The following is a 13,621-nucleotide window of genomic DNA, read 5'->3' as shown; positions in this document are numbered from 1 at the left end:
CTGATTCACACTGGCCGTCGCCAGGGTTGTTTAGTTAAAAGCAAAAACCAAAAGCGCCTCGATAACAACGTGACTGCACCTTACATCTCTAATGAATCAGATGTTTGAATATTTCTGTTACAATTTATATTTATTTTTAGTTTCGTTAGAAAAATACAATTTATTTACAGATTTTAAATAATGAGTGAGATGTTGTTAACAAATTTATTTGAAAAAACCATTGGCCAAAAAATCGCAACTTGACTTTAAAGCAATATATGTGTTCATTTAGAACGCCAATAAGTTTTCTGGTGATTCGTTATATCCAAATCACTGTCTGTATCCATTGGCTCGCCTCTGAAGGAGTTTGAAAAAGATTGCTGCTTATAAAAGTGATCCAACTTCGGATAAAGACTGCTACCCGTAGCTGTGGGTTGAATTGAACCTTCACTTCTAGTGGGCCAGGAATTGTTGTCATTGACCTGACATTTCCTAACTGAAAATGTAGATTCCTCGCGAAGTGACCTGGCTGATCCACTTAAAGTACTCCTTGGCGCATATAGAGCGGTGGGTGAAGTAGTAAGAGTTTGGGTGTCACTTGGTTTTACCGCATTCAAGTTAGATGCAAAAGTTGAACCGAAACCGGACTCATAGATGGGTGGGGGACAACTGACGGGTGAAGTGCAGATCCTACGTCTTTTGCAAGAGCTAGTTTCCTTATCTTCCTCCGAAGTCTCAACTTGGTGTATGTAGGAGGTGGTCACAACTTCTGTTCTGGTTAATAGCTTTGAACGCCTAGCACGCGCATCATCTTGACTTGATAAAGACTTCTGAGGCTTCAAGTAATCACTTTTGTCCGTCTGGGAGCCCAGGTTTGGAACGAATGTTGTGGGTTTCCGTGTATTCAGAGTGTAGCTTTCCTCTTTGCGAAAAATAGTTTCGCGTTCAGAACTAGGCATATCTGCCTGACAACCGGCATCTGAAACACTTGGTGCAAACTGAACGGAGCGTCCTTTGGTATGTAATGTGCGACGCTTTAAATCTGTGTTCTGCCCAGCTTCTTTTCTTCCGCATGCTGTTTTACGTTTCAGAGTTGCTGTATCCTCTTCGGAAGATGTCTGCTCCTCATGTATATAGGCTGTCACCGACACGCTTGTCTTAGTCAATGGCAACACTTCTCGTTCGTTTAGTTTATTGCCCAAGTTGAGACGCTTTGGAGTGAGCTTTGCCGGACCGTCACTGGCTTGTGAACCCGATTCCGAAACAGTTTTTGTAGAGCTACATGTGGCTGGAAGAGTACGACGCTTCAAATTCGGTGGTTGATTGGTTCGAATGTGGCTCTCCTTTCTGCCACGTCCCATTTTACTTTGGGGTCTAGGTTCTTCAATGTCTTCATTATCATCTTCATTTGGGGCCTCATCCAAGGCTTTTCCTTTGGTGACTGTTCTACGTTCGAGATTCACAGTGTTCTTGGTTGTGCTTTTGCCATGTGTTACCTTGACAGCCTCTATAGTTTTACGACTGGGCTTAACATTTTTTGCAACCACTGTCTTCGAACTTTTTGTGTTCTTCTTTGAATTGTTCAATGGCGATCCTGAAATTGCACTTTGTAATCTTCGAATAATGACGTTGCGTGTAGTGTCAGTGATGGGAACAACTGGCAGTCCGTGTTCCCGACACTTGGCTAACAGTTCCTTGTTAGAAAGCTTGTCTAATTCAGACATTCTGTACAATTTAGCAAAACGAACTAATGTAAATATTGCGATGTCGTCACTCTATTATTATTATTCATAGTGACGGTATATTTGCTGAAGTCCAACACTGGCTGCAACCTATCAGTCAGGGTACACTTATCGATAACACGTTGACAGTAGAGACCCATCGCTAAATCAAAACACTGGTTTGTTGTTTTACCGAAGACCTGAATTAACAACAAAATTCCAAAGCTGTGGGCCGTCAACATGTCGCTTACAATGCGAATTTTCAATGCATCGCGCAATGGTTAGTGCTTTAAACAATTGATCACCCTCATTGTCCATTTAATCGAATACAATTGGCAAAAAAGTAACAATGAGTGAGGTTATGTAAGCTTATGTCATAGAAAAACAACTTGGCAGTCTATAAAAAACAGTACTATTGTTGCAAAATAATAACAAAATATCGTTTTCTCGTTTCCATCAGGTCAGCGCATGTTTGGGTCCCAAGGAGCTCGCATGCTAGCCGCTAAACGGACCGAGCCCAAAGACATTGTCGAGGTGCAGAAGGGCTATGTGTACGTTAACAACAAGGAGCTGAGCATGGAATTTGAGGATATCACAGATCGTGCAGCCACCACCATGTTCTTTGGTGAACTCTTCCGTGGCTTTGGCGTCACTCTGGCCCACATCTTTAAAGAACCGGCTACTATTAATTATCCATTTGAAAAAGGTCCACTAAGTCCCCGATTCCGTGGCGAGCATGCCCTTCGTCGCTATCCCAGCGGTGAGGAGCGTTGCATTGCCTGTAAGTTGTGCGAAGCTATTTGCCCCGCCCAGGCTATTACCATTGAGGCAGAAGAGCGTGCTGATGGCAGCAGGCGTACCACACGCTACGATATTGATATGACAAAATGCATCTACTGCGGATTCTGTCAGGTGAGTGCGACTGAAATTCCAATGCAGCAGAATTAAACTATATTATATTTTCTGCCCCTGCAGGAGGCTTGCCCTGTGGACGCAATTGTCGAAGGACCCAATTTTGAATTCTCCACCGAGACTCACGAGGAGCTGCTGTACAACAAGGAGAAATTACTGTGCAATGGGGACAAATGGGAATCGGAAATAGCCTCCAATCTGCAGGCTGATCATTTGTATCGTTAAAATTAGAAAGATTATTTGTTTAGAACGTTTTTCCAATTAAAAAGAAAACCCCAGAATGGGTCTTAAGTGAAGCAAAGTGATATATTCAGTGATTATTCTAAAAATCTAACAAAAAGAAAACAGTTCAAATTATTTGAAAAATTGGCATCTATGGACTTCTAGTTGGAAACTTGTTTTTTTTTTTTTTAAATAATTGAAAGTGATTTTTAATTATTATGTTTATATGCACTTATTCGAAGCTTCAGTAGAAACGTATTTAACAACATTGAAGTGGGCTTTGAGATAAACCACTGATCAAATCTACGCTATGGAAATCGATTCTCGCCTTGAATTATGCCAAGAATAATAATTTGATTATAACTTATGTAGACTTTTATGGGACTTGCAAATAAGAGTGAAGCGAAGGTTTTTGTCAAATTTGCTGAGAAATACCTGTCTTTCACTGTCCTGGACCAGCAAGACTTTTTTCCATGAACTTTTTCTTGGCAAAGCAAGTCCACCATTTGTTCGGCTTGCCGTCATCCGTACTAAAGACCTTCTCCAATACCCGATTGCCCGTCTCATGTCGCAATTGCAGCAAATATTGCCGCATGAGATCCGCATCTTGTGCAGCCTGCGGCTTGGCATAGACTGCATTTAAGGGAAATCCTGCCTCGCCGGGTATATCGAACTTCGATATGGCCAAACTATACATCTCCTGTTGACCCTGCGCTTTACTAGTGCAACGAGTTAGCCGTTTTAGACACTCCGTTATATAGAGAGTAACATAGATCAGTACACGATCCACTTCGGATTTAATCTCGTAGGTGCGGAAGAATACATTGGCTTTAAAAAAGTAAAGTGACTCATCAATGATGTCGCTTTCAGCATTATTAGCAATGGGCGCTGGTCCACGAACTTGCGTACGTAATGGTAGGATGGCAATGTTGCCCACCTGTTGGCGGAACTCTTTGATCTGAGAGTGGTAGGCCTGCAACAAGTAAAAACATGTAGTTATAAACAATTGAAAACAAACTTATAAAAAAAAAAAACTTTGCATGGGGTTGCTTTGGGGCTCGCAACAATGATACAAATGGGAAGATTCTATATGTATATCTTTGGTGAAATCTTTCAACCCCTTGATGCACATTTACACACCGGCATTGTAATGTAATGAAATCAACGGCTTTTATCAAAGATTTATTGTTTTTCTTAATAAATTCCTTTTTTGTTTTCTTCCACAATGTGTACAGAGATGAGCAAGATTAAAGAAACTGTGATTAGTCACTGTCACCTGCGATATAGCCGATAGTTCACTCGATAAACATACATTCGATTATTCAATTTATGAGCTTGCAGTTAAAAAATATTGAAGTGAGCGCGCACTGACAAGTTCGTGGGCTTCGGCTCATCTGCAGCTTCAAAACAAATCTTAGCTTAGGAATTTGATTACAAGAAAATGCATTACAATTCCAATGTACACTTTTTGGCTGGCACCGCCAAGAAGCGCACAAATTCATTGACTGCACATAAACGACGTACATCTTCGTTGGCAACATCTAGGCAGATTCTTCGTGTCAATGCCTTAGAGTTTGTTCCCCACTCTGATACACAAGATTCGCCATCGACAGAAGAAAGCGAGAACGACCATTACGATGTAAGTATAAAAATATGATGTATCACCTTAAAACTATGGCGATCCATAACCATATCCGGACTCAGTCCGATGTTTGTGACTACAGGAATACCACCAGTGCCGACAGACAACGATTGGATGTCAAAAAAATTGGACATACTGGGCTTACTGCAAAAGTGCCTCTGCAGTTGGCCAATGGTAAGCATAATGACGGGAATTGAGCTTTTCCCAATGATTGGTAATTCTTTTCCAGGTTTGCCACATTTTAAAGGTCCTTACATGCCCCTTCTGCGCCACCGCCTGATTAACGCAGAAGCTTACGGCCTCATCAGGGATGCCAATAATTTTAATTATAATAATTTATTGATGCAGGATTTGGTTCAACAGTTGTCAAAACTTAACAATTTGAAGGAACTGGAAGATCTTATCAAATATCGGGCAGATTAAAACACATTTCTGAAATTGAATAACAAAAAATGTTCATGTTTTCTGAATGCAAAGTAAGCTCTGACTTCTCTGCTGCTTCTTAAGAAATAAATAACTCTATTGTTCAATGAGAAACTACGATTAAAATTCTTGAAAAAAAAAAACATGGGAAAGAAAAATAAAATAAAAAGTTCCAAAAAGAAGAAGGTGGGTATTACGAGATATGGCTAATAATAACAATACTAATAATACTTACTCAGTTGGAGGAGAAGGCCAAGAGATCGGTGGACATGAGCCCCACCATTGATCTGAAGGACATCGATCTTGCAAATCAGTCAGAGCATATGGCGAATATAATAAGCTTGCCCTCACGTGTGGATAAACACATTGAATCGCTAACTGCACTCCAGGAGCAGTTGAGTAATTTGCAGTTAGAGCAAATACGCCTTCTCGACGGCTGCATCGACTTCATTCACGAGCTTCAGTGCGTTAACCCGCAGACCGATGCGGAGGGGAAAATTGTGTCGGAAACTTTTACTCTGGTCAAGGCTAAGATCAAGAAAGTCTTCGAAGACTATTTGCCCAAGCACCTCGAGATGCTAGAAACAAATCTGCAGTCTTTGACACTGAAGTAGTAAACAAAATGTTGATTTTTAAATAAATAATTTAAATCATCTGACTTTCGATAACCAATCGATTGGCACAGTTATTTACATAGAAATTTGTCTAAAGAGAACCGGAGGAGCGCCAAAGTTAATGAAATTATGAATCCTACTCCCGCAGTGGGTCGTGGACAAGCGCGCGGACGTTTCATACGGGGTCGGGCTCGCGGTGGTGGCGCCTATCGTCCGTATTTCTATTTCCGGAGAAATGGGCGTGTTATTCCGGCTCGCGGTCAATCTCATTCAAATACAAATCGTGGTAGGTCGGTTTCAAATATTGATGGAGAATCTGCTCCAGCTCCAGGTCCTGCTCGCCCCAAACCCAGGGGCTGGAACGCCAAAGCCACTTCCCTTGACTGTAGCTTCCTGCGTCCTGAGAACTATGTGGCTCCCGAGGATGGTTTTGGCCTGCAAGTGCAAAGCTTTCTTGTAGACAGTCCACCAACTCATCCCGGGTGGAGACTCTACTTTCTAAAGGATTCATAAAAACCAAAAAGGGGAGGGGGTGATCGCCTTTTTGCCGTGGAAGCTCATTATCAGCGTAATCCAATGAAATATAAATATGCGGAGGCAGGAAAATGCGGTTTCTTTTCCTTCAATGTCTCAGCCATTGTCGATGATGAGCAGCTGAAGAAAGATTGGCCCACTCTTATGGATGACCTGCGTATGCATCCGATGCGGACTTTGGGCACTTTGGGGCTGGCTATGCATACGGTGGTGGTTAATCACGAGCTAGATACTAAGGAGAGCAACGAGTCACAGGAAAGTTCCGAACTGGACATAGTTCTTCAAATCATTGAGGAGCCCATGCCCACGCGTAAGATCTATGCGCGTCCAGAGAATTTCGTTCCGGTGGAACTTATCAGTGGCATCGACAATAGTCGAGTGGACACACTGGTCTCAGTGCGTGGCATTGTGCGTAGTGTGGGTGAGCCAACCTATGGCCTGGCTTGGCAATCCTTTAGATGCACCCGCTGCCAAAGCGAACAGGCAATGCGTCAGCGCGGCACCTTTGCTCCTCGTCCCTATCACTGCAAAAAGGCACTCTGTGGGGCCAAAGATGATTTTCTTGCTCTACGGAGTTCCCCGCACACGCGATTGCTGGTCAGACAAATAATACGGATACAGGAGTCGAGTCTCTTACAAATTTGCGACATTGAGCACAATACTCCAACAGAATCAGATGTCGAGTTGCGTCAAGACTTGGTCGATTCCGTTGTTGTTGGCCAGGAAATCGTCATCTGTGGAGTACTAAAGCTGAGGGAGTTAAGCGAACTCCCTAGCACATCGTCAGGAGCCACTTCAGGAGATATGCAGTCGTATATCAAGGCAGTTGGCATACAGGATGCTTGCCACGTGAAGCGTGAATTCAGTGAACGTGATTTGGGAGCCATTGCCGCAATAAATGCCGAACCTAACAGCTTTAAATTGCTAGTGCAGTCTCTTGCTCCAGAGGTTCATGGACATGAGATACCAAAGGCTGCCTGTCTGCTGTCCCTTTTTGGTGCATCTGGCTCTTCGATATCAGAGTTCAACAACAAATCGTCCAATGTCCTGCTTGTGGGTGATCCTGGTGTCGGCAAGTCAAAGATTGTCCATAACTGTGTCCAGCTGTCCGACAGAGTTGCTCACATAAGTGGCAAGAGAGGAGCTCAATCTGCTCAACAGTTGGGCGTTTCGTTTGGTTGGCGGAACAAGCGAGTGATGGAGTCTGGAGCCCTCTGCGTGGCCAATAAGTACGGCCATTGTGTAATAGATGATGTGGATAAAATTGCATCCAAACAATTGGTACTCCTGCAGTCAATGCAATCGGGCGAATACAATATACCATTATCAGGACTTTTCGCTAGCTTAGCGGCCCAACCTTCGATCATTGCCAGCGCCAATCCTCAACGGGGTCAATACGATCCGGGAAGATATCTTTTACAGAACATACGAATCACGGCGGGTTTACTGAAAGAGTTTCATTTAGTATATATCTTGCTTGATAATCCTTCAGAAGAAAGAGACCAATCGTTGGCTGCCCATGTGCGCGCACTGCACGCAGGATTCAAGAATCGGAAAAAAATCTCTGCTCGCTATGCCCTTAAGCCCAAACCCAATGATTCCATGGGTGAGTCGACTTTCTATCAGAATCAGTCGTCGATGGATAATGCAGACTTATCCGTTATACAATTGGACTATGATTTAAATCGGCAACTCCAACTGACTGAGGAAGACGACGAACTGGACCTGCTGCCGCCTATCCTAATGAAGAAATTTATAGCCTATACTCGACAATCACTCCATCCCTTGCTAAATGATCAGGCCATTGAGTCGATTAGCGAATTCTTCTTGAAGCTGCGCGAGCTCAGTGAGTCCGAGCATGGCCAAAGCCAGATTGGAACTGGGTAAGTATAGATTAGAAGATTTATTTAAATTACCTATGACTAATATTGTAAGTTAGAATAATATTTAGTTGCCTAACGCATTAGCTTAAGACAAGACGAGACGGGAAGCTCCAGAAATATAGCCAGAACCAAGGAGCACAAGTACGAAACTGTCACAGTGAAAAAAATGAAAGCAAACTGCAAAGGAAAATTTCCAAAAATGATTAGGTAACTGGTAATAGAAATCGTAAATCAACCAACCATCATGCCAGTTCCAAAATAAATGGGATTCCTCACAGTGGCCAGCACAATGCGCGCCACGAGTAGATGTATTATGAATGCTCCATAAGTCAGACGTCCCAGTATACGGAAAATGGGCAAGCAGGCAAACTTACGAAAGATCCCTTAAAAAAGAGCACGTCAAGATATTTATGGGTCACACAAGTGAAATAGGTAATACTTACAGCCGACCTTGCTGGCCATGCCTATAATAAAGATGCCCAAACCGAAGGCCCAGAGATTTCTTTGAACGCCTGCATAGATGGCACCCCAAATTGCCGATGGCGCAACATAATAATGCTGGAATATGGGATGAGCCGAGAATAGCCACAAAATGCCCACTGGAATGAGGGAGAACCAGAAAATCTGAAAGCTACGCAACTCCCGTAGCTTATATTGCCTCGAAGACAATTCATCGTAGACCAAAGCAGCCAAAACACCGCAGAAATATGCCCCGAAATTCATATGGGATGATGTATAGAACTCTGTAAACTGTCTATCACCAATAAACGAATCCTTTTGTGTCCTAGACGAAGAAGGAAGAAACGCTACAATTTCCAACCCATTTTTATCCCTCACATTTCTACTTACTGTGGCGATGGTATGAATATTGGATAATAATCTGCAGCATAAGTGATAACAGCTGGAAGAATCATAAAAATTGCCAAGATGACTGAATACAAATGCTTGCTCCATTGGGCAAAGCGATGGGCCAGCATAAGCACGACCAAACTGAGGACAAAAGAGTGCGTATCGGCGGCCAGGTACCAACCCTGGAGTAGGCACTGCAAAAGGAAGGAAATTATATGGTTCATATCTTCGGTCTTCCTCCTGCGTTGCTTCTACTTACACGCTGATCCGTGTGCACAAAATTATTAATATACAGGAGATTGACCCACCAATTGCGACGACAGGACAACTGTTCCCGCTCATAGATGTGCCTCCAGAGTGGGCCGCCAGCATTGTCAAAATAAACGCCACTTACAAGCAGAACAAAGGCATAAGGCACAGTCAATCGAATATAGCGAAATACATTAAATTTGACAAAGAGCAGGAAATATTGGCCAGAACTCCAGACTTCCTTGGACTTGGACTGCATTGAACGGACAACAGCCAGCCAATTGATGGTCAATAGTAATCCGCTAATAACAAAAAAGGTGACTGTGATGAGAGAACCAGAGACTAGCAATGTGCCAGCCGCCGTGTGAAGCAGGCGCTCTGGATCCTGAGGATTACTGATAGCGCTCTCATAGATCACCCAATTGGTGTGGGCAAAAATCACCATGAACATGGCAAAAAACTTAAAGCAGTCGAGGAAACGCAACTCACGACCAATTTTACCACTTGGCTCCTGATTGAGACGATACCAATTACGGGCCACCGAGAATGTGAGTAGCAATTGTTGTGCACGGCTTTTTGGCGGTGTTTTGTAGTGATCTCGCTCCTTGAGCATCTTATCGTGACGTCTATACTTTAGATGCAGATCAACGAGACTGCCAAGGCAGGCAAGGATGAGCAGGGCGCATATAATTGTGTAGAAGGTGAAGTTCCATACATCTGTTGGAAAATCAAAAGAATAATGCCATACTCCACAGACAAGTGCATACACCCACCATCCTCGACAGATTTCCCAGCCTCATCGCAGTATTCCACAACGCTTTTGGCTTGCAAACCATAGCCCCGTTGCTGAAGACGCCAATTGAGACAGATATTGGTCAGCCTTTGGTGTCGCTCGCGATTATCGGCCTCCATGGCGAATAGATCCAGATAGACATTAACCTGCAAACAAGTTGAGGATCAATAAAATTTATTAGCCAAGTCCCAGCTCCATAGCGATGCCCTTGGCCTTGGGGAGAATGCGTGTGATTTTATGTGTTTGTTTGTAGTTCGCTTTCCATACAATCAAAATCGGAATTTTGTGTAATCTGTAATCGTAAATGCATTTTAATGGCGACTGCATCAATGGGATCGGCCACACCATCAACCACCGTCAGCCAACAATCAACAGCAGCCCATCAGCAATCTGTTAATCAGCGGATTTTCCTACCCATGCGATGCGTTTTATTTACTCAGCAAACTCTCGGATTAGTTAACCACTGGGCGTTGGTTTCAATTATTTGAAGGGGGTTAACTAGTTTCTTTAACTAAAAATCAAAACACTCTTCTTTGCGAGGCTAATGGATTTTGCTTACGACGCCTCTGACTTGCTTAGCTCTGGGCAAGTCAATAATTTGAGTTGAATAAACTCTTCCACTTGTTATCACTATTTGTTGACGCTTTTGTTTTTATACCACGTTTTTTGTTATGGCCCATTGTGTTTTGAAATCTGGCAGCAATCAGTTTTAGTTTATTGAATCAAATCGTGTATTTGGTGGCTAAAAGTGTTGGTGTCTCACCTTGCAGCAAGTTAATCATTTTCGTACCTTTTGATTGTCTGTCAATAGGCCCGCTTGTAGGGCTTTCAATTCATTTGCATCCAGTTGGGCCAATGATGCTTCGCATTCTCTCAGACAAAGTCCAAAATATAATTGCCGATGATCGAAGTGATGACGATCGAAGCGAGAGATCTCTGCAATGGCTTGCCATGCGGCTACTGTTTCATTTGGCTGCACCTCGGCCCTCACAAAGCAGTAGGTGGATGTTTCCTGATCGAATTCCTGCATACAGCGATCATAGTCATCCAAGTCATATAACTGAGGCATCTCATAGAATTGCGTCACTGCGGTCAGAGCGGAAATAAAAGGTAGAATAAGAAAAGCCCATCAATGTGGATACATATGTACATACATATGTATATAAATTACATATGTAAATACGACATAAAAAACCAGATGAATCAGCTAATCAGCTAAAGACCAAACTCGTTTTGCCTGGCAATTACATCCTTTTTCTCTAGAACAAGTTCATTGCCATCTTCATTCGAGCGAAAGGAGTCTTAAACTGGTTTCACATGTCCAGTTGAAGATTCTCGAATTGATTTCAAATGCATTCGGTATGAAATAATTGCTCATTATAAAGTGCTAAATACAAATACCTACGAGTAGGATGAGTCCATCTTAATCGTCTTCTTCTTTACTGATGTTTACTTGTTTTTGTGTTCTTCTTCAGTACCCCAAAGTACATAAGCAAATAATGCTACATCATCTGTAACCTGTCTCAAGTGACCGAGACTTATTCGAGTTGGTTTTTTTTTTTGTATTTATAATATCGAAAGGGGGAATTTTTGATCACAGAACACGCAAATGGAAAATTATTGACTAGCTCAAAATATCTAATCAATTGAACTGTCACAATCAACGAAATGGAGTTGATAATTGATTATGTGATGATAGAAATCATTAACTATTTCCCACACACTCATTACATGAAAACTTCGGAAAAAGTTTTGTATAAATAAATAAGTACATATATCTACATATTATATGCTGTAATTATCCGCAATATTTGTTTAATTTTTGTTTGTTTTTTATTCGATTTTGAATTCTACGATTCATCATTCGCCCAAGTACCGATGAGTATTTAGAATATTTAACAAAAAAGACCCTACCCCACCCTAAGGAAATAGATATTGTTATGTGAATCAATAGAACATCATTTAGTGAACATTAAATTAGCATTCGAGTTTCCTAATGATTTGGACTTACGGTTCAATTGAAAGCATTGTGCTGCAGTTAAAAACGAGCCTAGGGCCAATAAGATCCGATGCCACAGCATATTGCCAAATCGTTGATTTCCGTAATATTTCACTCTAATTTAATATGTTTTCGGGAATAAGTCTTTGAACTTTCGACACACGCACTAATAATCGCCGAGTAGCTGTGGGCAGTGCACAGAAAATGCAATGAACACACACACACACTCAGACGCAGAGAGAAAAAGAGGGAATGAAAATATATTTCATCAACGCGTCACGAATGAAAATACAAAAGACAAAAAACAAAAAGACGGGGGCTGCGCTTCCAATGCCAAATTTTCGTTGATTAGGAAATGCACTCCACACTGCACTCTTTGCTAGCTTCCGATCGCTATTCGAATGATCTGTGCGCGCCAACGTTCAGGCCGAGAATGAATATCATTTGAGTTAGAGTCTCGCGAAGATGCGTGCCAGTGGATAGCTAATGGGACTGTTTCAGGTTCGATGTCAGTGTCGTTGTAATTATGATGTGATGTGATGAACTTGCACTGAGATGTTTCAAAACTTTCGAGTGCGTTGGTTTTCACAAAAACAAAAAACAGGAAAAACAACAATAAAAACAAAAATAAATGAAATGCGTTGGAACATGTTTGATACCGCCGGAGCCCTACGCTATCGCCCACATGCAGCTGATTTATGGATTTTGGCTCTATGGAAATTATTATGATTACCTCACATTGAAGTTGGGTCAAACAGCAGAAGTTCTGGCGTGTTATAGAACACGTTTTGGCCATAATGTCTATATATGTATGAATATACCTTTGTATGATTACATATCTCAGAACCGCGAAAATGTGCGTAGCAAAAAATAAACAAATACATACATACATATATGAATATTTGTCTTTAGGCAAGGGTCATAGCGGACACCTTAATTAGCTAACTATAATTATTAATGCCCAAAAGAGAGAGAGAAAAAGGAAAAAACAAATTTTTGTCATACACAATCGAAAGACTTAGACAACAAACTTGATTCTTAATCTTGCTCTTTTGCGTCTTCTTTGCAGACAGCTTTTAGGCCTAATTCATCTGTCACAGGCACGTGCACGTCTAGATCTATCCAATACGGTTACAAATCTTCACGTACGCGATATCATCGCTCTGGTAAGCGAAAGCATCGCCCAAACTAGCCTAATTACTGAAGGTGGAGGCATGGCTCAGGGTCGTGGTCAGCCAATGGTTGCACCAAGTGCAGGCGGTAGTCGCAGTTCTCAGCTCCGAAATTTCATTCATATGCTGCACTTACGTTCGGATGCCCTTTGTCGCAGAATCTTCGACTTTGATGAGCTAAAGGAAATTGCTAAACGTGCTGGCATCCTGACGGGCATTAGCCAACTTGTCGAAATCGCCAACATGGGCGGTCACATACTCAAAAAGGGACCTGACATTTATGAATTGGTTCCAGAATAAATTAATTTAAAACACCAAATCATAAAAATATACATACAACAATTTATACATTGTATTAGAGTATTAATTAGTGGGGCTAAGAAAGTACACAGAAATTGTTTATAATTTTCAATATGTTCATAAGTTAATCTCATATTCTATCATACTATTGCCTCTTTCATTCATACTTTCTTACCTTTAATTGCGACAAAAACAATTGGCACCCAAAAGTATGTGAAATAAAATATTGTTAAACATTTTGGTTTCATTTAATACTTTATTATGTATGTTGAATTCATTAAATGTACTCTAATTTGTTATAAATAAATACTCAACTAAAAAATTGTAAA

The 13,621-nt window shown here is 41.7% G+C and overlaps 6 protein-coding genes across 7 annotated transcripts; 3 read left to right on the top strand and 3 right to left on the bottom strand.

The window, feature by feature from the left end:
* Positions 1-111: 111 nt before the first annotated feature.
* Positions 112-1,778, bottom strand: LOC137582345 (LEM domain-containing protein Bocksbeutel-like). The gene has a single exon (XM_068296847.1). It carries the CDS (start codon positions 1,701-1,703, stop codon positions 264-266), a length of 1,440 nt encoding a protein of 479 aa, XP_068152948.1. The 5' UTR covers positions 1,704-1,778; the 3' UTR covers positions 112-263.
* A 44-nt stretch (positions 1,779-1,822) lies between these two features.
* ND-23 (NADH dehydrogenase (ubiquinone) 23 kDa subunit) lies at positions 1,823-2,913 on the top strand. Its single transcript, XM_068296849.1, has 3 exons — positions 1,823-1,980; positions 2,161-2,612; positions 2,676-2,913. The coding sequence occupies exons 1-3, from the start codon at positions 1,941-1,943 to the stop codon at positions 2,835-2,837; spliced, it is 654 nt and encodes a 217-aa protein (XP_068152950.1). The 5' UTR covers positions 1,823-1,940; the 3' UTR covers positions 2,838-2,913.
* Positions 2,914-2,978: 65 nt separating this feature from the next.
* Positions 2,979-4,132, bottom strand: Arpc3A (Actin-related protein 2/3 complex, subunit 3A). Its single transcript, XM_068296850.1, has 2 exons — positions 3,975-4,132; positions 2,979-3,807 (listed from the first exon to the last, which is right to left on the bottom strand). The coding sequence occupies exons 1-2, from the start codon at positions 3,978-3,980 to the stop codon at positions 3,277-3,279; spliced, it is 537 nt and encodes a 178-aa protein (XP_068152951.1). The 5' UTR covers positions 3,981-4,132; the 3' UTR covers positions 2,979-3,276.
* Positions 4,133-4,196: 64 nt separating this feature from the next.
* Positions 4,197-5,522, top strand: LOC137582348 (uncharacterized). Of its 2 annotated transcripts, XM_068296852.1 has the most exons (4): positions 4,197-4,473; positions 4,539-4,650; positions 4,706-5,085; positions 5,139-5,522. In XM_068296852.1, the coding sequence occupies exons 3-4, from the start codon at positions 5,044-5,046 to the stop codon at positions 5,511-5,513; spliced, it is 417 nt and encodes a 138-aa protein (XP_068152953.1). In that variant the 5' UTR covers positions 4,197-4,473; positions 4,539-4,650; positions 4,706-5,043; the 3' UTR covers positions 5,514-5,522. The 2 variants fall into 2 exon arrangements, with proteins under 2 accessions (XP_068152953.1, XP_068152952.1); XM_068296851.1 differs by lacking the exon at positions 5,139-5,522 and having other exon boundaries at positions 4,706-5,013.
* Positions 5,523-5,565: 43 nt separating this feature from the next.
* Positions 5,566-13,520, top strand: rec (recombination-defective). The gene is given in 2 exon segments (XM_068296843.1): positions 5,566-7,930; positions 12,890-13,520. Coding segments are annotated over 2 exon segments (2,691 nt in total). The 5' UTR covers positions 5,566-5,642; the 3' UTR covers positions 13,293-13,520.
* On the bottom strand, positions 7,936-12,235 carry LOC137582342 (nose resistant to fluoxetine protein 6). The gene is made up of 8 exons (XM_068296844.1): positions 11,833-12,235; positions 10,612-10,907; positions 9,802-9,967; positions 9,039-9,745; positions 8,780-8,973; positions 8,374-8,714; positions 8,171-8,313; positions 7,936-8,107 (listed from the first exon to the last, which is right to left on the bottom strand). The coding sequence occupies exons 1-8, from the start codon at positions 11,900-11,902 to the stop codon at positions 8,003-8,005; spliced, it is 2,022 nt and encodes a 673-aa protein (XP_068152945.1). The 5' UTR covers positions 11,903-12,235; the 3' UTR covers positions 7,936-8,002.
* Positions 13,521-13,621: the final 101 nt, after the last annotated feature.

The sequence above is a fragment of the Drosophila tropicalis genome, unplaced genomic scaffold (assembly GCF_018151085.1).
Source record: "Drosophila tropicalis isolate 14030-0801.00 unplaced genomic scaffold, ASM1815108v1 contig_859, whole genome shotgun sequence".
NCBI classification, from domain to species: Eukaryota; Metazoa; Arthropoda; class Insecta; order Diptera; family Drosophilidae; genus Drosophila; species Drosophila tropicalis.
This window is presented reverse-complemented; position numbering and strand designations above follow the sequence as displayed.